The sequence below is a fragment of the Poromitra crassiceps genome (assembly GCF_964638095.1).
Source record: "Poromitra crassiceps genome assembly, chromosome: 9".
NCBI lineage: Eukaryota > Metazoa > Chordata > Actinopteri > Beryciformes > Melamphaidae > Poromitra > Poromitra crassiceps.
Window position 1 is genome coordinate 54315510 of NC_139630.1, and position 23488 is coordinate 54338997.

At 45.1% G+C, this 23488-nt stretch overlaps 1 protein-coding gene across 1 annotated transcript in view; it reads right to left on the bottom strand.

The window, feature by feature from the left end:
- Positions 1 to 23488, bottom strand: part of LOC310782407 (kinesin-like protein KIF26A) — a gene marked incomplete at both ends in the record, with an annotated part of 63162 nt that overhangs the window by 8926 nt on the left and 30748 nt on the right. Inside the window, 7 exons of the mRNA XM_083643067.1 lie at positions 3961 to 4120; positions 4906 to 5149; positions 7964 to 8147; positions 9749 to 10110; positions 11958 to 12051; positions 12979 to 13176; positions 18990 to 19182. Of these exons, the coding sequence (XP_083499193.1) occupies positions 3961 to 4120; positions 4906 to 5149; positions 7964 to 8147; positions 9749 to 10110; positions 11958 to 12051; positions 12979 to 13176; positions 18990 to 19182 (1435 nt within the window). The remainder of the gene's footprint in view (positions 1 to 3960; positions 4121 to 4905; positions 5150 to 7963; positions 8148 to 9748; positions 10111 to 11957; positions 12052 to 12978; positions 13177 to 18989; positions 19183 to 23488) is intronic.

Consider the following 23488-nt stretch of genomic DNA (forward strand, 5'->3'; position numbering starts at 1 on the left):
GGAGAATCTCGTGTCGATATGCGCTGAGGTTAAAAGTGCACGCTGCGGGCTACATTAAAATGACTGTCAATGAGATGTGTAAGCTAAGCTTGTACATACTGTATGTTTCCATCTGTTCTTCTCTGATCTATAAAATAACAATACAGGCTGCCAGTCTGCCTAACGAGGGTGAAAGCCCAACTGACCTCACTGCACAGGCTCCAGGCTTCCTTAAGGACAGTCATATTGATTATATGTCATATCACGTGACAAAAACGCTCTGAATTATGGCTGTAGGACTGAGAAGAATACAGATTTACATAATAGATTAAACTGTGTGTGCCATCTTCACCCCTGGGAAATCAAGGATACAATTTAAAACAATTTCTTAAACAAAAACGGTCCTAGAACTATTCAAGCAAATTCAAAACCTATGAGTTTGAATCTAGAGTAACACATTTAACCCTATATAAATTAGTATGTTATTATGTTATAATGACATCACAACAGTGTAATCCTAATGCTAAATTCAAATGAGATATTCCTCTAAATCTGTCTTCAAATAGCAAAAGAAGAAAAAAGCACCAGATTTGCGCCTGCCTACCCACCCACTGACCTCACCTCACGTCACTGGAATTAGGGCTATACAAATCAACTTGACTTGACTCTAGATCTAGCGGTCAATCTTCGTTCCTACCCTCACAGCCATGATCGGATGGGTCATGACCGAAAGAACACGATCGCGGACACAAGTGGCGGAGATGGGTTTTCTCAGGAGGTGAGAAGCTCAGTCATCCGTGAGAGACTCAGCCGCTGTTCCTTTTGCGTAGAAAGGACCAGTTGAGGTGGGTCGGGCATCTCGTAAGGAGGCCACCTGGTCGCCTAGGGAGGTGTTCCAGGCACGTCCAGCCGAGAGGAGAACCACAGGGCAGACCGAGGGCTCGGCTGAGAAATGATGTTTCCACGCTGGCCTGGGGAATGCCTCGGGATCCCCCAGCCAGAGCTGGCTAAGGTGGCCAGGGAACGGGAAGTTTGGGTCGGTCTCCTGCTGCAACGGCTACCTCCGCGACCCCGTCCGATAAGCGGTTGAAGAAGATCCATTTTGGCCCGAGAACACACTCCCTTATCCTCCATTTTGTGTCCAGTCGATCCTTCCGGGTCGGCCATTTTGAATAGAGGCTAGCGAGCTCCCCACACACACACACTCACACACACACTCTGCCTCCCTCTAGTGTCCATCCGGTGCCTTACACTTTCGATGCAGATAAATATCCCCACCTCACACTTTGTCCCCAATACAGTGAAGAGTTTTAGAATGTAACTCGGTTATAACTGAAATTCACTGACTGTATTGCCAATACCTCTTCTTTATTTTATATATAATAAATATTGTCAACTTTTATTAGAATTCAACTGTTTCAGAGTGACTTTGTGAGAATTGTGGTGAACTTTGCCTAAGGATTAAGAACTCCCCCCACTTCAGATAGACTACCGGTGATTAAAGTTGGGTCCGGCGATTAAGCCGGTGGTGCCCCTAGGTTAATCCTTATCAAGGATTACATATTTGATTTTAATAATTTTATGAAATATTAATAATTTTCGGATTATTAATATTTTATTTTACCTAACTAAATTCACCCAAATAACGAGCACAACATGAGTTATTGCACTAGATGCATAAGCTGTTCTGTGGTTTCATTGTGACCATTCTGGAGCCTGTCCTAGGTAAATAAATGTGTCTGACCATGTCCTTTTGAAATTCTTCCACATATTTTTTTAAAAAATTTCTATTTTCTAATCTATGTAATTGTGACACTTGATATTGCTATATTTAACTTGATGTACTTGTCTTTTGAAACATGTATGAACTGCATTCTCTTGCTGTCACATGGTCTGCAAATCATGCTGTCACATGATCTGTAATGTTACTCACCTGTTGATAATTGATAATTGATGGTACAGCCTTTTTAAACCCACCCCTGTGCCATTCATTTGTAAAGCGAACCTGATGAAGCAACAGCGAAACGCGTTGTTCGCCATATTTATGCAACTTAAATAAAAGAAGTCTATTCTGACAACCTGGTGTGCGCTGGATTTCCTTTCTACTGCTATTTCTGCTGTTCCTGCTCCAGCTGCACCCGGGACTAGCAGCACAGCTGTGCACAGGGCACTACTTTCTTCTATATATATATATATATACTGTATATATATATATATATATATATATATATATATATATATATATATATATATATATATATATATATATAAATAAATGGCAGAGCTTAGACCCCAGTCAGACTAGTTTCAGTGTTGAAAAAATATGTTAAAAAATTAAGTTTGATTAGGAAGAGTTACAAAAAGCAAATGACATCCATTCAGTGGAATGGCTCACATGCTGAAGAAAACCAGGTGAACCACACACTGATGACTTCAAAGGGAAATCAATTTGTGGAGAATCCCGTGTCGATATGCGCTGAGGTTAAAAGTGCACGCTGCGGGCTACATTAAAATGACTGTCAATGAGATGTGTAAGCTTGTACATACTGTACTGTATGTTTCCATCTGCTCTTCTCTGATCTATAAAATAACAATACAGGCTGCCAGTCTGCCTAACGAGGGTGAAAGCCCAACTGACCTCACTGCACAGGCTCCAGGCTTCCTTAAGGACAGTCATATTGATTATATGTCATATCACGTGACAAAAACTCTCTGAATTATGACTGTAGGACTGAAAATAATACAGATTTACATAATAGATTCAACTGTGTGTGTCATCTTCACCCCTGGGAAATCAAGGATACAATTTAAAACAATTTCTTAAACAAAAACGGTCCTAGAACTATTCAAGCAAATTCAAAACCTATGAGTTTGAATCTAGAGTAACACATTTAACCCTATATAAATTAGTATGTTATTATGTTATAATGACATCACAACAGTGTAATCCTAATGCTAAATTCAAATGAGATATTCCTCTAAATCTGTCTTCAAATAGCAAAAGAAGAAAAAAGCACCGGCTTTGCGCCTGCCTACCCACCCACTGACCTCACCTCACCGCACGTCACTGGAATTAGGGCTATACAAATAAACTTGACTTGACTTGTTTCTAGATCTAGCGGTCAATCTTCGTTCCTACCCTCACAGCCATGAAGGATGGGTCATGACCGAAAGAACATGATCGCGCACACAAGTGGCGGAGATGGGTTTTCTCAGGAGGTGAATCCCTTAGGGGATAAGGTGAGAAGCTCAGGCATCCGTGAGAGACTCAGCCGCTGCTCCTTTTGCGTAGAAAGGATCCAGTTGAGGTGGGTCGGGCATCTGGTAAGGAGGCCACCTGGTCGCCTATTAGGGCTGTGAATCTTCACTGGCCTCACGATTCGATTCGATTACGATTCAGAGGGCTACGATTCGATTCGACTTTTTTTCCCGAATACATGATTTTTTTTCTCACTTTCTTTTTTCTCACTGTGTGGCTACTTTTAAAATAAAAGTGCATTTAGAATTGCATTGTATTATGATCCATAATTAAAATAAACAACTGCATCTACTTCCATTATATATATAAAAAAAAAATAATAATAATTGATTTTTGACATTTGTGAATCGATGCAGAATCGTGCAGGTCCGCATCGCGATGCATCTTATAATCGATTATTTTTGACACCCCTATCGCCTATGGAGGTGTTCCAGGCACGTCCAGCTGAGAGGAGAACCACAGGGCAGACCGAGGGCTCGGCTGAGAAATGATGTTTCCACGCTGGCCTGGGGAATGCCTCGGGATCCCCCGGCCAGAGCTGGCAAATGTGGCCAGGGAACGGGAAGTTTGGGTCGGTCTCCTGCTGCAACGGCTACCTCCATCCGATAAGCGGTTGAAGAAGATAGAAAATGAACACAAAATGAAAATGAAACTGAACTAGTGGACACATTTTGTTCTGCTGGCAGAACCAAGCTAGCATAAACCACGCGGCTCTCCTGTACCTTGGCCTTCTTCCTGATGCGATGTATGCGGGTGGCCAGCTGCAGCGTGCTCAGTGTCTGCAGGTAGCTGGCCGGGGCGTCGGACACGTGGGCGATCAGCGTGCTGTGGCAGTTGATGTTGCCCAGGGACTGGCTCAGCAGCAGGGTCAGCTTGCTGTCCCTGAACAACACATCCAGACAGAGAAAAACCCCACCGGGTCACACACACTGCTCCTTCCTGTTCCTAAAGAAAAGTTCTTATATATTTTCTTAACTTGGTTCTTATGTTTCTTCCTAAGGGTGGAATAAAAAGGAATAAATTGTACTCTTGAAATCAAATGATTTGTTTCTTAAATTTAAACTTAAAGGTCCCCTCCAGTCAGTTGTTCTACCTGTGTAACGTTTGGTGTTCCGTGTCAGCGCGCGCGGTATAATTTGCACCAAAGATCTTACATTGATAAGAGCCGAGTGCTAATAGCTTGTTCTACTACATACATAAATAAAAATAAGACAAATAAAAACATCATGTCTGCAGCGGCGCTGTTGTCAAAGAAAAAGCAGTACAGTTTCGCTTCTCGCCTTCATTCAACTCTTTTTCTGAGCCCACAGTGGAAATACCTGATCCGGCGAGCTGCAAGATCACTGGTCAAGCGACCAGCCAATCACGCCCCAAAGCATAGTCTGCTTTATCGTCTTTTTGAGTCTAAATAGGATCATACTAGTGATTGAGAGCATCAACTCTTTAGGAAAGTGTTTACTGAGGTCATAAATCAAAGGGAGATGAAGGAGCATTTTCCCACTGACTTCTATCAAATCTGGCATCTTTTTGCAGCCATGTGGATTCGCCCCATGCTGGCCATTAGAAAGAATGCAGGTTTAAGGCACTTCCGCATTGGCCTCTTTTTTCCACTGCCGGAGGCTACCCCTTGGATTTCACAAAAATAACTTGCAGTGTGAGGTTAGTACCTGTAGGGGACGTGCTTGGCTCCGTTGGCAAGGGCGAGGATGACGTGGCCCAGCGCAGACAGAGAGAGACACTGAGCCCCGCCCCCTTCTCTGTTGGCCTCGCCCCCTTCTCTGCCGACCCCGCCCCCTTCTCTGTTGGCGCCGCCCCCTTCTCTGTTGGCCCCGCCCGCTTCTCTGCTCCGATTGACATCCGCCTCGCAGCTCCCCAGGTCCAGGAGATGGAGACGACTGCGAGCCCCAGACACTGAGAGAGAGAGAGAGAGAGAGAGAGGGAGAGAGAGAGAGAGAGAGAGAGAGAGAGAGAGAGGGAGAGAGAGAGAGAGAGAGAGGGAGAGAGAGGGAGAGAGAGAGAGAGAGAGAGCGGGAGAGAGAGAGGGAGAGAGAGAGAGAGAGAGAGAGAGGGGGAGAGAAATAAAGTAAACTTGACAGCAGCTAAACTAGGCAGTGAAGTTAAGTCAAGATCTGCCAGATGTGATGGATGTTAAACTCTCTCTTCCCGTGCCTGGCTGTCTCTGCCCATCTCTTCGTCATGACCCCAAGACAAAAGGAAAACGGCGCTCTGCAAACCGCCGGAGGTCAGAAGTTCACGGCCTCCGCATCGAGACGACCATCAGATCAGATTGAAGCTGCTAAAAAGGTTTGAGCTGATGTTCACTATCTTAAAATCTTACCATTTTCTTACCCACATTTTTGAAAAATGTAAGTATTCAGTGTTTAGAAATGTTTTATTTTCAGGGTGAGAAGCCATCGGTCAAGTTGATTTTCAGATCAACCGACGTCACGTGTTTCAAATTCCCCGTGTCTCATGCTGCATGTACCGTTTCGCTCCTTATGTCGTTTTGGGCGTTACTGGAAATCGACTTATTCTGTCGTTTCGGTATGAGGACATTTTGGTTTGAAACCGTCTGTAAACAGCCTTGGGCCTCATCGTACATGGAGAGATGCCGGGCAGCTGATCCGAAGCAGTGAAACTCCACCAGCCGTTCCGCTGTGACAGGTAGAGGATGCTAACGGCGATAACACCTCTCTCTGCTACTTAATGTTCCTGTCCAACACCTCAGCAGCTCCAAATGAAGCTAATTAAAACATGGTTTTCACTAATTGGGCGGTGGGGGGGTTGGAGAGCAGAGAGATAATGGACCTGTCATACTCCACAGCTCCACTAACAGTTGGCTGTTTCCTCCTGACAGAAGACCTCCAGCATGGACCTGCCTGTCATATCCACATGTGGTTTGTTGGATGTCTTCGTTCTCAGTGGGTTTAACGCTTCAGTGAGTAAGTATGCAGCGCATAGCAGGCCTTGCTAAGGACTTTTCAAGGACTTTCCAGGCCCAATCAAGGGATCAAGGTGGATCAAGGTTAATTACCATTAGCCTACTGCTTGCTTGCCGCAGTTTAACCTGCGTCATTCGACTTCAGTCACTCAGCACGCACATGACCATCTCTCTGGAAGCAGGTGCGTGAAACAAGAACACACAGACGGCTGGAGACACACATGCAGACAGCAGAACATAGCCTATTTACTATGTTTTTTTTCCTTCTTTTTTTAATATTTTTTTCACGTTTTTATCCCCCGTTATTGCTAATTTTAATTTATTTATCCTGGTTGCTGCTCCACCCTCTGCCAATCTGGGGAGAGCCGAAACTGGCCCCATGCTTCCTCCGAGACATGGGCAGCAGCCAGCCGCTTCTTTTCACCTGACAGGGGAAGCTTCACTGGTAGGACATAGCACGTGGGAGGATCACACTATTCCAATCAGTTCCCCTCCCTCCGAACAGGCGCCCTTAATGACCAGAGGAGGAACCACATCAGCGACCAGGATATTGCATGTTTTGGTGAAGGGGTTCCTATATGAAGGAAACCCCCAGGGGGCACGGGGAGAACATGCAAACTCCACACAGAAAGGCCCTTTTGATGACCCCACCCGGGCAGCGGGCACTCGAGGACATGCGGATGGGCACGCATTCCTTCAGCGCTCACAGCGTCCCAGGTGGGAATCGAACCCAGGACCTTCTAGCTGTGAGGCGACAGCGCTTACCACTGCACCACCATGCCCCCCTGCCTATTTACTATGTTAAGTAAATAAATAAATAAATAAATAACTTCAATTTCTATTTTTGCACAAAATATCATTTGAAGCACGTTCAATGACCCATGTCTATTTATGTCTATTTATTCAAGGCCTTGATTTCTTTTCTGAAATTCACAAAGGACCCGTGGGAACCCTGTTCCTATGTGTTTGTTTAAAGCTCACTCTTTTTTTTAACTCGTCTACTAGCCTACATTGATAATGCGGCGGTACTTGAGTTTAGAGAAAGATGTAAATAAAGTAAGATGTCAAATTTGCGAGAAAAGCCTGGCTTACAACAAAACAACGTTGTAGGCTACATACATATTTCTTATATTGTTTCTTTTACAAGATCCGACCGCACCGCCTTTGTTTCAGTTCTTGGAATCGAGAATCAGGGACTTTTTCTTTCTGGAATTGATTGTTGGAGATGACTTCCAATACTTGGAATTTACAATCAGTTCATTCAATTCTTTGGGGAATTGAACAGTGCTACATTTTGTGACCTTTTGAAATTCTAAAAGTCAGTGTTTGATGTTTGTAGGGTTTTTAGTAGGTCCTTGCCGACACACAAATACACAAACACGTATACCGTATTTCCTCTAATATTGGCCCGGGCCTTTATTTAGCTCAGCTGCAGAGGTACCAGGCCTTTATTGGAAACAGGCCGAGCGGGTCCATATTGCACCTTGGACGGCCGTGTATAGTACTTCAAATGTAGCTACTGCCATCTTGTGGCACTTATATGTTGCGACAAACTACAGTTAACTTATATAACAGGTACCAGTAGTTGACCAGTAGGCTACCCACCATATCCCCTGGCCTGTATTTGGGGCCGCCCTTTATTTGTTTGTGTTGACCACGCCCCTCACCATTATCGGAGACCTGACTTTTAACTGACTACCGGCCAATAAGGAAATATGTCATGCAAACTTTCTCTCACACGCGCACACGCATGCACGCACGCACACGCACACACACACACACACTTGCGGGCTTGCTGGTCTTGTCAGGTCTCTCCTGGTGGAGGGTTAGGGTGAACAGGAAGTGGGAGTTCCTCCGCGCCTCCTGGTCGCACGTCGGCCGGCTACTCCGCCTCGCCGCCAGGGCGGAGTCCAGGAAGAACGCAGCGCGCTCCGCGTTCACCGCCCGCAACTCTGTCTGGTTCTGCAGCTGAGAGAGAGAGAGAGAGAATACCAAGTGAAGAGAGATGGGAAAAGTAGTGTGGTTCTTAAAGGCCCTATGTGTGTAAGAATCGGGAAGAAATTAATGTGCATAAATTTTGTTTTATTACCAATGAGTGAACGCTCCATAATGTAAGTTAAAAAATGAGACCAGCCGCGTCTCTCTGCATCCAGACGTTCCTACGCTGTGGTGGTTTCTACGAGCTGGATTTGGCAGGACTCGGGCCGAGGTATTGCGGAAAATCCACTGGATGTGACGTTCCCCAAGCCTGCCTCTCTGTCGCCGTTAAATAAACCAGCGAAGAAGAAGAGCCACACAGGCTAACGTTAGCTAATGCAGTCCACGAATGTCAGCAAACGACCTGCAACAACACAGAGTCTAGTAAAAAGTCCACCTAAGCAGAAGAAGGAGAGAAATAAAAGGTATCTACTGAAGCCCGTCTGGCCAAACAGCAGCAATGTGAGCGACGTCTGGGGGAAACTCGGGTCGGGCTGTACGTGTTTTTGGTTCATGGAGGGACCTTTTATTTGATGTTAGCTTGTTGTATTAGCTTGTTATAGTATTACCTGCAGTTTCCCACGAAACTTACTGCAGCAGAGGACCTTAGTCTGTACCTCAGACTGTACCTCTGTGTTGTTACCAGAATAATGGCTGGTTGGCAACAAAAGGTGATGCACAAAAGGACTGTGACAAATATTGACTTGTATTATGGATTTCGCTGGCTATTAATGTTAGCTTGCTTGCTAACGCGGCTAATAGCTAATCGATTTACCACCCATAAGCTCAGCTAATTCATCCAATAACGTTACCGTCTTGTGTAATGTAACCGTCGCAAATATGCCTATAACGTTACTACGGTTATGCTTCTGGAACATTGATTGGTTGCATGTCGAGTCCCTGTTCGGGTGCCACTAGCGCGCTTGGTCGCATCCCAGCTCACAGCAGCCCCAGGGAAGCTAGGCCGCTCCTGGCTCTTGCTAACGTTATGCTAGCCACTTCCTCACAGCCCACGCAAGCAAAACACAACCAAACACGCCACAATAATGTCGGCTATTTTATCCAGAATCCTTCCCGGCTGTCCCAGGGCTGATCCTGCTGATGAATTGGCCCGGTTGCCATTTGCAAGTGACTTTTATCAGCTAACGTTACGAAGCAACCAGCCACAGGTCTACTGTATGATGTCAGCCTGTCACTGTTTTGGATAGGGCAGCAGCTTCTTGGCACGTGTGAGTATGGCGCACTCGCAAGCACAGGCTGCTGACTGCAGTTACTCTAACAGCCACCGGTGTCAGTAAGAGTCAGAGGTTACACATAGGGCCTTTAAGTCAGAATTAAACTGCAGATACCTGAAACTGGAATTACAGTACAATTCACATTGCAGATATCTACAACTGAATTGTAGCTATCTGTAATGAGAAGCCCGAATACACATGAATGGCAAAAGTCATCATTTGTCCTCGGAAGAATGACATTTTGGATATCTGACATGTTCCTTTTGACAGGAAGAATTGAATTACAGATATATCTGCAATACATAGTGTAGCTATTAAATGTTCAAATGGAAAATTCCCTCTGTGGGCTCCTCCTACCTGTGATCCACAGACCGGGTCTTCTTGGAGGGAAACCCCCGGGCCCGCCGGCTCTTGCTCGCTCCCTGAGGAGGGGACGTGACCAGAAGCTGAGAGGGCGGGTCCAGAGGCTGAGGGGGCGGGTCCAGAGGTGGAGGGGGCGGGTCCAGATGCTGAGGCGGTGGAGCCTGCAAGGCCCGCCAGCAGGTCGGTCAGCGTCTCCTCCCGGCCGGAGATCTCCACGGCCGACACGCGCACCGAGAAGCTCCCGCCGGCCTTCTCCCTGCGCTCCTCCATCACCCTGAACAGCCAGGAGAGGGCGGTGGGCGCCACGCCCAGGCTCTGCGTCGAGCACTCCCGACCAATCATGGTGTAGGTCTTACCTGGGCAGGGGCGGAGTCACACAGAGACAGACAGAAATTGTTTTTTTTTTCATTAATTTGGCTCTCTTCCAAATAATCCAGCCACATAACTATTACGTCCGTTCATGGAAGGATTAAATAGCACAGGGACATTTTAATGCTTTGTATGTACTCGCTTAGCACGTCATCAACGGCCCCTCCCGCCTGCCCGCCGCCGGACCATCAACTGCCACCTGCAGGTAGAGTAGGTGCACTGCACTGTAGGTGCGGTTATGAGCAGGAGTTCACTGCATGTTCACAAACAGCTTTTGTGGTCAGGATAATCCGTCCATGCCATGAAGTGCATGGCTTCTGGGTTGGGCTACAAAACAGCATCATCCCTGTGCTACTCTATTATGGGCTGTATATAAACACTATGTCACTTTATGACTGGGATGTCTTGAGAAAGGTCCTTGTGACCGACTGCTTTGAATAAATCAGTGCAGAAGTGATCTGAAGTGATCTGTGGGGATCTCTTTGGAATTGGATCTTGGGGCGAATTGATTCCCTGCACCACAAAAGAGACAAAGCAAGTGGTGTGCGTGTTGCCTATAGCCTACTCACGTATGCGCACGCGTGCGCGCACACACACACACACACACACACACACACACACACACACACACACACACACAGACACACACACACACACACACCTATGCACACACACACACACACACAGACACCTATGCACACACACACACGCACGCACACAGACACACACCTACGCACACACACACACACACACACACACACACACACTTCTTCATTATGCTGTAGAGGTCGATGGCATCTCTCTCCTCTTTCAATCAAAGCCTCTAATCCACCTTTGATGCTTCTGGGGGCTTGTGTGTGTGTGTGTGTGTGTGTGTGTGTGTGTGTGTGTGTGTGTGTGTGTGTGTGTGTGTGTGTGTGTGCATGCGTGTGTGTTGGGGAGGGGTACTGTCGAACCTGTGAAGGAGGAGCTGGAGGTCTGAATCATTAACCCTCAAAGACCTGGAGCAGGTTTTGGGCCGCCTGAGTGTTTCTGTTGTTTTTCTAACCTCAGTACGTCCAGGAAATAGTAGCTGGGTTTCCATCCAAATGTATCGCAACTTTTAATCGAATTTTCAGAAAGTCGGCGAAATAAAATGCGAAACAATGCGCGTTTCCATCCACTGCTATTTTGCGAATTATAGAGCTGTCCATCACCTGGTGTTTGAGGCTGTCTGAGCTGCTGATCAGCTGCTAGAACCGATATACAGCTCTGTTAAACACATCTAACGTAATTCATTTAAAGTTTCTTGATGATCTACAAGTAGACAAAGGTACTATAGCGCCGTTTCTGGATTACCAGGTGCGACTCGGCAAGCATATCGTTATAATCCACGGAGCAGATAGTAAGTTAATACAATTTCATTCAATTCTAGAAGTGAGTCGCCTTAAAGTTAATATCCCAGTCTTCTTCTGTTTACCACGGCGGGTATTGCAGTGATCAAGGCAAACTGTGTTGTTTTTGAATGGAGAGACAACAGAATATCACTTAAACTGTTTCCACCGCACGTTTCGCATTTTCCTTTTATCGATACACCCGACTTTTCCGCCTCCCTCAAGCGTGAAAACTTTTTTGCGATATTTGGAGTTTTTTTTATGAATTAGGCAGCGTTTCCACTCAGTTTTTTTAATGCGCAAATTGAAATTTCGCATCAAAACAGGTGGATGGAAACCCGACTAGTGATTGTGCAATTGCAATAATTAATGCAAATTCAACCAATTGCCATTATTTCCTGGGGCTGTGTGTGTGCGCACGCATGTATGTGTATGTGTGTGTGTGTGTGTATGTGTGTTACCCAGGTGGGCGTGTCCAAAGCAGAAGATGCAGCCATCGGCTCCATTCACCACTGATTGGATGACCTCTGCCAGCGTCCCCGAACACACCTCAGCCTATCAGGACGCAGGGAGAGCACAGAGCAGAACATACCTCAGCCTATCAGGACGCAGGGAGAGTACAGAGCAGACAGATGACGATTAAAGACGTCTTAAAGGGATAGCTCACCCCCAAATAAAAACAATATTTTTCCTCTTACCTGGATACTGCTATTTATCGATCTAGATAATTTTGGTGTGAGTTGTGAAGTTTTGGAGAGATCTGTGTGATTCTACGCACTATGGACACCAGCAATTCTCAAGAAAGATACACTACGGGCACCAGCAGTTCTCCAGAAATGGATAACCCTAAGAAATATACAAAGGAGTCATATCCACTCAACTCTCTGCACTGTAAGAAACAAGCAACTTTTCATATTTAAGTGGGCAGCACAGGAGCTATGAATAGGACGAATCAGCGTGACGTCACTTGCCACCCAGAAATGCGGAACCCCGTGGCAGTTAATAGTATGAGTTGTGCCAAACAAACGTTAATATCTCAAAAACTATACATCACATCGCTTATATTTTGACATTCTGAGTGAGAGCAGAAGTAGCTCAAGAGTTTGATGTATAATATATGCATGTTGTGTTAAAGTTGTGTGAACTGTCGCAGTTTTTAATGTAAACAGAGTTAGCCGGCTAGAGGTCAGACACACAAGCCTCGCGCCACTTGGGCTCCATAGAGTTCCATTGCCGTTGCCACCAAGTGACGCGGTTTGTTTACCAAAATGCTGCTCGGCTGATCCCTCGTATAAGACCACATTAGTCCCCATGACAGCAAGTGAAGGGTGACCAATGGCATTGATTTATGGCAAAAAATAAAACTGTGAAAAAAGTGGACATACAAAGTCCCGCCTTAACAGCGACTATATACTGTATATATATATATACTTTATCCCTCTGGCTTTTCATAACATCATATCACTCAAACCTCTTTTTCACCTGTGATGCATCTTGGGAGAAGACAGCGTCGAAGGTGAAGACCTTGGGCGTGGAGGCGGAGCTTCGTCTCGCGGCGGCGCCTGATTGGATGGCGGCCGGCGACTCGCCGAGCGTCAGCTGCTTCTTGCGGGCGTCTACCTTCAGGAAGGAGAGAGAGTCTTCTGTCTGCTCCGAGCTGATCCGCACCATCACCCGCACCTAACACACACACACACACACGTTCACACATGCACACACACACACACACACACACACACACACACACACACACACACACACACACACACACACACGTTCACACATACACACACACACATGCACACACACACACACACACACACACACGTTCACACACACACACACACACACACACACACGTTCACACGCACGTGTGAATTCTTTATTTGCTTCCACAAACTATATTAAAATGACAGGGAATCAAATATAACGGGTTAGACATTTCATGGGCACCTAAGGGTGCACATAGCACCTTCTCCTCCACACAACAAGGCTGCCTATGCCAGCTGAAACAGAGCAATATTTAGCAAGCTGTTTGGCTTTGCTCTTAGACATGCCAGCAATGTTCAGACCACTAATGGTAAATTTATGTACATGGCCCAGGCTTCCCAATATGAGCACACAGAATCTACATCTGTACCCAAAGTTGGTTATAATTTCAAGTAGTGGTTGATACTTGGAATATTTATCTTGGAAAGCCTGGTCCATGTACAGATCAAAAACACAGCCTACCTCTAGAATCAGGACCTCCTTGTGACTAGTGTCAACATAGACAACATCGGGTGTATTGGGGATGCAGGTAAAGACATCACAAGTATGGTTGAACCATTCTGGTAACACTCTTGAATATTTATGCATTGCCGCACTAGATGGTAGAATATTTTGTACTTCATCAGACACAATGTCAACAATACGGTTGTGACGAGCAATAAATGCTTTTATTTGGGTAGTCCAATAGACTTCTATAGAACTCCCACGAGTAGGGTAGTCCAATAGACTTCTATAGAACTCCCACGAGTAGGGTAGTCCAATAGACTTCTATAGAACTCCCACGAGTAGGGTAGTCCAATAGACTTCTATAGAACTCCCACAAGTAGGGTAGTCCAATAGACTTCTATAGAACTCCCACGAGTAGGGTAGTCCAATAGACTTCTATAGAACTCCCACGAGTAGGGTAGTCCAATAGACTTCTATAGAACTCCCACGAGTAGGGTAGTCCAATAGACTTCTATAGAACTCCCACGAGTAGGGTAGTCCAATAGACTTCTAAAGAACTCCCACGAGTAGGGTATAGTCCAATAGACGTCTATAGAACTCCCACAAACTACAGGGTAGTCCAATAGACGTCTATAGAACTCCCACAAACTACAGGGTAGTCCAAAAGACTTCTACAGAACTCCCACAAACTACAGGGTAGTCCAATAGACTTCTATAGAACTCCCACAAACTACAGGGTAGTCCAATAGACGTCTATAGAACTCCCACAAACTACAGGGTAGTCCAACAGACTTCTATAGAACTCCCACAAACTACAGGGTAGTCCAATAGACGTCTATAGAACTCCCACAAACTACAGGGTAGTCCAATAGACTTCTATAGAACTCCCACAAACTACAGGGTTAGTCAAATTGACTTCTATAGAACTCCCACAAACGACAGGGTAGTCAAATAGACTTCTATAGAACTCCCACAAACTACAGGGTAGTCCAATCGACTTCTATATAACTCCCACAATGTGCAGGGTAGTCCAATAGACTTCTATAGAACTCCCACAAACTACAGGGTAGTCCAATAGACTTCTGTAGAACTCCCACAATGTGCAGGGTAGTCCAATATACTTCTATAGAACTCCCACAAACTACAGGGTAGTCAAATAGACTTCTATAGAACTCCCACAAACGACAGGGTAGTCAAATAGACTTCTATAGAACTCCCACAAACTACAGGGTAGTCCAATCGACTTCTATATAACTCCCACAATGTGCAGGGTAGTCCAATAGACTTCTATAGAACTCCCACAAACTACAGGGTAGTCCAATAGACTTCTGTAGAACTCCCACAATGTGCAGGGTAGTCCAATATACTTCTATAGAACTCCCACAAACTACAGGGTAGTCCAATAGACTTCTATAGAACTCCCACAATGTGCAGGGTAGTCCAATAGACTTCTATAGAACTCCCACAAACTACAGGGTAGTCTAATAGACTTCTATATAACTCCCACAATGTGCAGGGTAGTCCAATAGACTTCTATAGAACTCCCACAAAGTACAGGGTAGTCCAATAGACTTCTATAGAACTCCCACAAAGTACAGGGTAGTCCAATAGACTTCTATAGAACTCCCACAAAGTACAGGGTAGTCCAATAGACTTCTATAGAACTCCCACAAAGTACAGGGTAGTCCAATAGACTTCTATAGAACTCCCACAATGTGCAGGGTAGTCCAATAGACTTCTATAGAACTCCCACAACATATGAAATCGACGCCACGGCAGTGACAATTAAATAAAACCAGTATGGGCGTATATAGCCTACGTTTGCCTTTAATGCCAACGACTGGGGTTTGACTCCCAGCGTGTTCAAAGTACATTTAAACTGTAACGGTGTTGATTTCAGACGTTGTGGGAGTTTTAGAGAGCTGAACAGTCACGTGACATTTCTTGCCCTGGAAGAGAGAGTTCCCCATTAATTTCTCTATAGACATTTAGAAAAATCCTTATATACAGTAACGAGTTTTAAGGCTGAAACCATAAAACATTACAGTTGGAGCAAAAGCAAAAAATAACGGGGGGGGGGGGACACTCACATTTTCAATTCCCCCCCCCTGTCTTTTTTTGCTTTTGCTCCAACTGAAATGTTTTATGGTCACTCATGATTCAGTAGGTCACGGGTTGGCTTGATTCCAGCCTTAAAACTCGTTATATACGGATTTTTCTAAATGTCTATGGAGAAATTAATGGGGAACTCTCTTCCGGGGCAAGAAATGTCACGTGACTGTTCAGCTCTATAAAAGTCTATTGGACTACCCTGCACATTGAAAAACTATGAAAAAGTTAGTAATTGAGGAGTTGGGAGTGAGAACGGGTTGGACGGTCCGGACGGGGTTGCTCCATAGAAGAAGCAGCAGCAGCCTGCTCTCTGAACTCGGGACAGGAAACAGCAGAGCGGCAGGAAGCAGCAGCCTGCTCTCTGAGCTCGGGACAGGAAACTGCAGAGCAGCAGGAAGCAGCAGCCTGCTCTCTGAGCTCGGGACAGGAAACAGCAGAGCGGCAGGAAGCAGCAGCCTGCTCTCTGAGCTCGGGACAGGAAACTGCAGAGCAGCAGGAAGCAGCAGCCTGCTCTCTGACTGAGCTCGGGACAGGAAACAGGAAACGGCAGAGCGGCAGGAAGCAGCAGCCTGCTCTCTGAGCTCGGGACAGGAAACTGCAGAGCGGCAGGAAGCAGCAGCCTGCTCTCTGAGCTCGGGACAGGAAACAGCAGAGCAGCAGGAAAGCAGCAGCCTGCTCTCTGAGCTCGGGACAGGAAACGGCAGAGCAGCAGGAAGCAGCAGCCTGCTCTCTGAGCTCGGGACAGGAAACAGGAAACGGCAGAGCAGCAGGAAGCAGCAGCCTGCTCTCTGAGCTCGGGACAGGAAACGGCAGAGCGGCAGGAAAGCCGCGGCTCGTCAGGGCTCGTTAAGATGCCGTTTCAATTCTGCTTCCTGCGTCGCGTGCCTCGTTAAGCGCTCCTCCAGCCGCCGCTGCACAGATGTACTTGCGAGACTTTAAAAAGAGCAGACTTGTTCCCCCGAGATAAGGCAGAGAGGAGATCAGAGAGCGGGATGAGAGGAGAGCTGGAGGAAAGGAAGGAGATCATCGCTCAGAGAAGCCTTCAGAGAGGAAGGAGATCTGTGATCACTTCATGAGCCGGTGGGTCGACTCATTGGCAAAAAGGAAGTGTGAGGTTACTGAACATCAAAGCATTAAAGCTGCAATGAGACAACTTCACATCACGGAGGCTCTGAACGCACCACCATCTGATCAAAAGCAGTGTAAAGAGCAAGAACTCTATGGAAGGCAGATTTAGCTGCTGAGACTTAAAGGAACACTCCGGCCATTTTCAACCAGCTTTGTATCATTAGAACATCAGTAGTATATCAGAAAACTGTCAACGGTTTTGAAGTCTGTCATTTAATTTGACAGTTATTGAGTGTTAAAGTGTGGACCAGTGACATCACTGGTCCACACTAACTCAAATTAATAACTCATTAACTCAAATCAACTGTCAAACTATTCATCATTCATCTAGTTTGACAGTTATTGAGAGTTGAGTTAATGAGTTATTAATTTGAGTTAGTGTGGACCAGTGATGTCACTGGTCCACACTTTAACACTCAATAACTGTCAAATTAAATGACAGACTTCAAAACAGTTTACAGTTTTCTGATATACTACTGATGTTCTAATGATACAAAGCTGGTTGAAAATGGGCGGAGTGTTCCTTTAAATTATTTAAGCATTATACCATGGTCTGGGTGTATACTCTTTTCTGATTGGCCGGTAGCTGTGCGTTAATAAAATTGTATTGCACACGTAGTTAGGCTCAAGTTTAATGACCGTTCTAAATGCATACTGAACGGACCATACAGTGAATAATGACACACGTCTTGCTATGCAGAGCAATCTGTTCTGTTCCGCGTCCAGAATGTCCAGAATGATGCGTGTTGCATTTGAAAATCGGCAAAGCCTCCCTTTAAGGCAGGGATACTCAACTTGCTTTGCCCGGGGGCCACTTTCGTGAAATGATAGAAGGCCAGGGGCCAGTTGATAAACAAACAATATACATTTTTCTGTAGCGGATTGTAGGTTTTTGGGGTGTCAGCCAGAGTTTAGTCTGACAATGTTGTGCACACCGGATAGTTAGTTAGGTTAAGTTAGTTAGGTTAAGTACATACATAAGTGCCTGGGTAGCAAGCAGACAGCGGTATTTGACAATTTAGCAGCTAAATCATAGATTATTGAAAGATATTCCATATTCCAGACTGAAATGCTATAACAGAAGTGGAGTATTGGCCAGAATGACCATGAACATTTGGACACTTATTCAGCGGATATCTTGCATGTTGCGTTCAGTTGCACTATAGAAAAAATAAGAATAAAAAGTTTTTTTTTGGTTTTTTGTTTTTTGTTTCAATTTCATCGCGGGCCACACAGGGGCCGCAAGTTGAGTATCACTGCTTTAAGGGTTAAAATCCGTCAGAAGCCTCCGGTTCTAAACACACTGTTTCTCTGGCTCTGGTACGAACAAAGGGAACCGAATCCTACTTACTTGTATCATTGTGCCCAAATTTCACTGCCTGCAGTAAATCATGTGTAAATCATGTGTTGAATCCCAAAGCATTTAGCAATGAATTGGCACGGCTGCTTGTCTAATCCATAGAGCAGGACTGACGATCACAGCGCTTCTCGCACAACGTAGCCCCCTTCCTCCATTGAGAGGGAGGGGACTGCAGCATAGCGTACAATTGTAATTTTACCCGCGTACGCCAAAACTGGCCCTGGCGGGCGGAGTCAGCAGCACTCGTGGGCGGGGTCAGCAGCACTCGATATTAAAATGGGCTACACTGCTGCGTGCAGAATAAGTGCAGCCATATGCAAATTATTGTATGACATCATCTGGCGACTTCTAGCGACTTTCCGTACAGCCAAATAGTAATTATTTCACAGATAGACCTAGGAACCCCCCCGCCCCTATTTTTAAGCGGTGCAGCCGCTTCTATAGCTGACTTTGTGTGTCCGGCCTTCCTTTCCGTCTATTATGGCACGGAGTGATGTCGCAGGGGGCGAGACCGGACCTGCATGCGTAGTGTGCGGGCTGCGTCTGCAAGCCCGCCGAGCGGGCCATTTCCATAACTGCAGCCATGGCGCATCTCCACCCTAGAAATCGAGCACTAAGCAATAAGCCATTATTTTGGACGGCTCTCAGAAACCTCTGAGTGTCTCTCTCGTCTTACCTTCCCCGTCCCCGGCGTGTCCTTCAGCTTGGACCCGGCCCGCAGCAAGCATGGTGGGACGGGGGGCGGGGAGAGCTGCAGGGCGCCACTGAACCCGCCTGTGTACAGGAGCGGGGGGAGGGGCCCCGGGGCCTCGAGCGGAGACTGGGGGGACGACCGCCTGCGCCGGGACAGGCTGAGCTTCTGAGCCGCCCTGCAGAGAGACAGAGAGAGAGACAGGTTAGACAGAGAGAGACAGGTCAGACAGAGAAGAGAAAGACAGAGACAGACAGAGAGAGACAGGTCAGACAGAGACAGAGAGAGACGGGTCAGACAGAGAGAGACAGGTCAGACAGAGAGAGACAGGTCAGACAGAGAGAGACAGAGAGAGAGACAGAGACAGAGAGAGACAGGTTAGAGACAGACGTTATTGTTGTGCGTTTGGTTGTCTTGGCTTGCGTTGGCTTTGGGGAAGTGGATAGGGGGAGGAGAGGGGATGGGCTGAGCTGGGAAGCGACCGATGTGATCTGTTACTGCAACCAAGCAATGTTCCAAAAGCATAAAGTTTAGTTTATTAAAGCATACAGTTTAGTTTATTAAAGCATACAGTTTAGTTTATTAAAGCATACAGTTTAGTTTATTAAAGCATACAGTTTAGTTTATTAAAGCATACAGTTTAGTTTATTAAAGCATACAGTTTAGTTTATTAAAGCATACAGTTTAGTTTATTAAAGCATACAGTTTAGTTTATTAAAGCATACAGTTTAGTTTATTAAAGCATACAGTTTAGTTTATTAAAGCATACAGTTTAGTTTATTAAAGCATACAGTTTAGTTTATTAAAGCATACAGTTTAGTTTATTAAAGCATACAGTTTAGTTTATTAAAGCATACAGTTTAGTTTATTAAAGCATACAGTTTAGTTTATTAAAGCATACAGTTTAGTTTATTAAAGCATACAGTTTAGTTTATTAAAGCATACAGTTTAGTTTATTAAAGCATACAGTTTAGTTTATTAAAGCATACAGTTTAGTTTATTAAAGCATACAGTTTAGTTTATTAAAGCATACAGTTTAGTTTATTAAAGCATACAGTTTAGTTTATTAAAGCATACAGTTTAGTTTATTAAAGCATACAGTTTAGTTTATTAAAGCATACAGTTTAGTTTATTAAAGCATACAGTTTAGTTTATTAAAGCATACAGTTTAGTTTATTAAAGCATACAGTTTAGTTTATTAAAGCATACAGTTTAGTTTATTAAAGCATACAGTTTAGTTTATTAAAGCATACAGTTTAGTTTATTAAAGCATACAGTTTAGTTTATTAAAGCATACAGTTTAGTTTATTAAAGGAGTACAGTAGGTATAGTTGCGACTGTTAGCCTACATGATCCACACAAGAAGGTATTGGATGAATTAGCGGACGTTATCCACACAAGATAGCATCAGCTAATAGGCTACATGCACAACTTCTTTACTTCCTGAAATTAGTACAGCTTCTTTATTTCCTGTCCTACACTATTGGATGAACTGATTAATCAGGTGTGCCTGATCATTGTTGTGACTGCAGCACACCTGACATTAATCAGTTCATCCAATAGTGATGACAGGAAATAAAGAAGCTGTACTAATTTCAGGAAGTAGTGGAGTTGTGCATGTAGCCCATTCATCCAGGCTCCTACAGCTACAGTAGGGCTGCTGGCTGTTAGATTGAAGAGAAGAGAGGAGAAGAAGAAGGAGCAGACACTCATGCTGACAGTAGCACTTTAGGATTTGGTCAAAATGAAAAGTGCACTATAAATTCAATTTATTATTATTATTATTAACACGTTCACTGCCAATGACGTATTACTCCGTCAAAAAAAATCCAACGGTTCACTGCCAATGACGTATTACTCCGTCAAAAAAATGAAAAAAAAAAATTTGACCGTGGGATGTGCCTCTAACCCTTTTACATCTCTTATATAATTATTGAAGCCACCGAACGTTTACAACCCATTCCACCGACCCACTAAGTGGCGACAGTGCTCTCCCAGACTAGAGGAAGGCAAGCAAAAAGCAGTTTCCTCGAAGCCATTCTTATGAAAATGGATTGGCGAAAACGCTTTCGTTTTCGCGCTGATTGCTGGCGGTGCGGGATTGCAAATTTGCATAATAGATTACGGGTGGAACACACTTTGAAACACGCAGCATAAATATGACCAGAATCGCAAAAGCTTCATCAAAGCTCTCAACCAAAACTCCAAGAAACGAGCGAGCCGATCCAGACTTCCTCAAAGAGCGGCCGCGCAGACAGGCACAGCAGCAGCAAAGCAATGAGCCTGGTGACGCGAGGTTACAGCAGCAGCAACGAGCTTGTGACACGGCCGCTGCAGCCAAGAAGACACACACGGAGGGAGGAGTTGGAAGCAGAGGGGGGTTTCCTGCTGTTATGGAGGAAATTACTGTTCAAAACTATTGTTTAGATGTCTGACGTCTTACTGATGCCAAAAATGAATGGTTAAAGTGACTGTTCTATCGAATTTCACAAAAAGCCGTTTATCTCTGAATAATTTTTCTGACGCTGAAACCATGCTGTATTCAACTGCTAATGCTTACATAACTACTAACTCTACAAACTAACTCTTTTAGACAGAGAAAGCACACATTCTATTAGTTCTTTTGAGATATTGTGTGTTCACAAAATCTTAGCAGAAAAGAATCCTCGGGTCTTGAAAGATGAGCCAGAATCCTCAAAAAAAACCTCTGGCAGAACCTACCTACAGTAAAAAAAAAATGGCTGGCAGTGAATGTGTTAAATACAGTCTCTGCATTTATCCCATCGAGGCATGCCCTTCCTCCAGGGGGCAGGCCAGGAGCATGTGGGCAACGTTCTAGTGTAGCCTACAGCGCCCGTGGCCCAACTTCAGTCTTCATCGTCGCTGGTCAGGTGACGATTTTCTGCATGTTTTTAGTGGTGGTCCATACCGATGTGTGGAAGAAACCCCAGGCGAGCACGGGAAGAACATGCAAGCTCCACACAGAAAGGCCCTTTTCACCAGATAGCCCATCTGGTGGGCATGGGGAGACATGCACCCAGTGCCAACAGCATCCTAGGTGGGAATCGAACCCCGGACCTTCTTGCTGTGATGCTCCCTTCGCTCCTCCACCAGTGCAGGTCGCCTCGCCCCTCCTTCGCTACGGGGGCTCAAAAGTCGCTCATCCCGATCTCGACTCTTCTCGTCCCTGGCACCTCAATGGTGGAATGAGCTTCCACCTTCAGTCAGGACGGCTGAATCACTGCCGATCTTTCGGAAAAGACTAAAGACTCACCTTTTCAGGCTCCATCTGGGCCCTTCTTGATCTAACTTCTTTCTCTCTTTCTAAAAAAAAAAAAAAAATACTAACCTAAACTTGTACCACTAACCTAAACTTGTACCACTGTTACTTCAGAAGTTGTAGTTATCTTAGACTGTGCTGCATAGTTGATTGCTCTATTGCTGACAAAAATGTGTTATTGTAAGTCGCTTTGGATAAAAGCGTCTGCCAAATGACGTAATGTAATGTAATGTAATGAGGCAAGAGCGCTACCACCACAGATTGGCTAGCTATGTTGGCTACATACCAAGTTCCTCCACATTAACAAGCAAGCTAAAGTATCATTAGCCTAAAACCACAATATCACAATATGTTGATCATTTTGTGGGTAACTTTTGACTCCAATCAGCTGTTTAGTCTGCTAACAACACAGGTCTTCTGCAGAGTGTCATGGTAAAAGGCTAACACAGCAAACTACACATAGCTAAAACAATCAATTTTGTTGGACTGTGTTGTGGTGGGTCATTGTTGATGTTTTCTAAGCTAACATTAGCTATAGTGTTGCATGCAGCCTGTTGAATCTTCTGGATCACTGATGGAGCGCTGTAGAAAAGACGCATAGAAACGTCACATCACACCTTTAAGGGCCTTTTAAAGAGTATCTGATTAGGAAAAAGAAAAGAAAAAACATAAAAACAAAAGTTAAAGTTGACAGGCTGCCAACAGCTGTGAGGAGGAAGAGGAGACGGAGAGGAAGAGTCCGGGATGAAGAGTTTTGAGACACCTCCACCCCAAAACTGTCTTGGATTCAAAACTCTCCCCCTGGGTGTCTGATACTTAGAATTCAAGTTCCACCAACACGTCATGTTTTTAGGTCAGTGTGAAGACTGAGAAGCTATTTCCACTCTCAATTTATGCAGAACGTTCAATCGTGAAGAGCGGCCCACAGCCAGAAAGCACTGTTCTGATTTAAAATACATCTTTCAGAGAGAGCGAGAGAGCGAGGGGGAGAGGGAGACAGACAGAGACAGAGACATAATTGACTTATAACTCACTCACTTCAATACGACTGCCCCCAAAGTCTGGCCCCAATGCATAACGTGAACGCCGCGATGAAGCATTTTAAATACGTCTGCTGACGTATTCCCGCCCACATGAACAGAGTTATTCACCTTATGTAGCCCCGCCCACTTGACTCAGTTGTGTTATGACTTCCTGTTCAAAA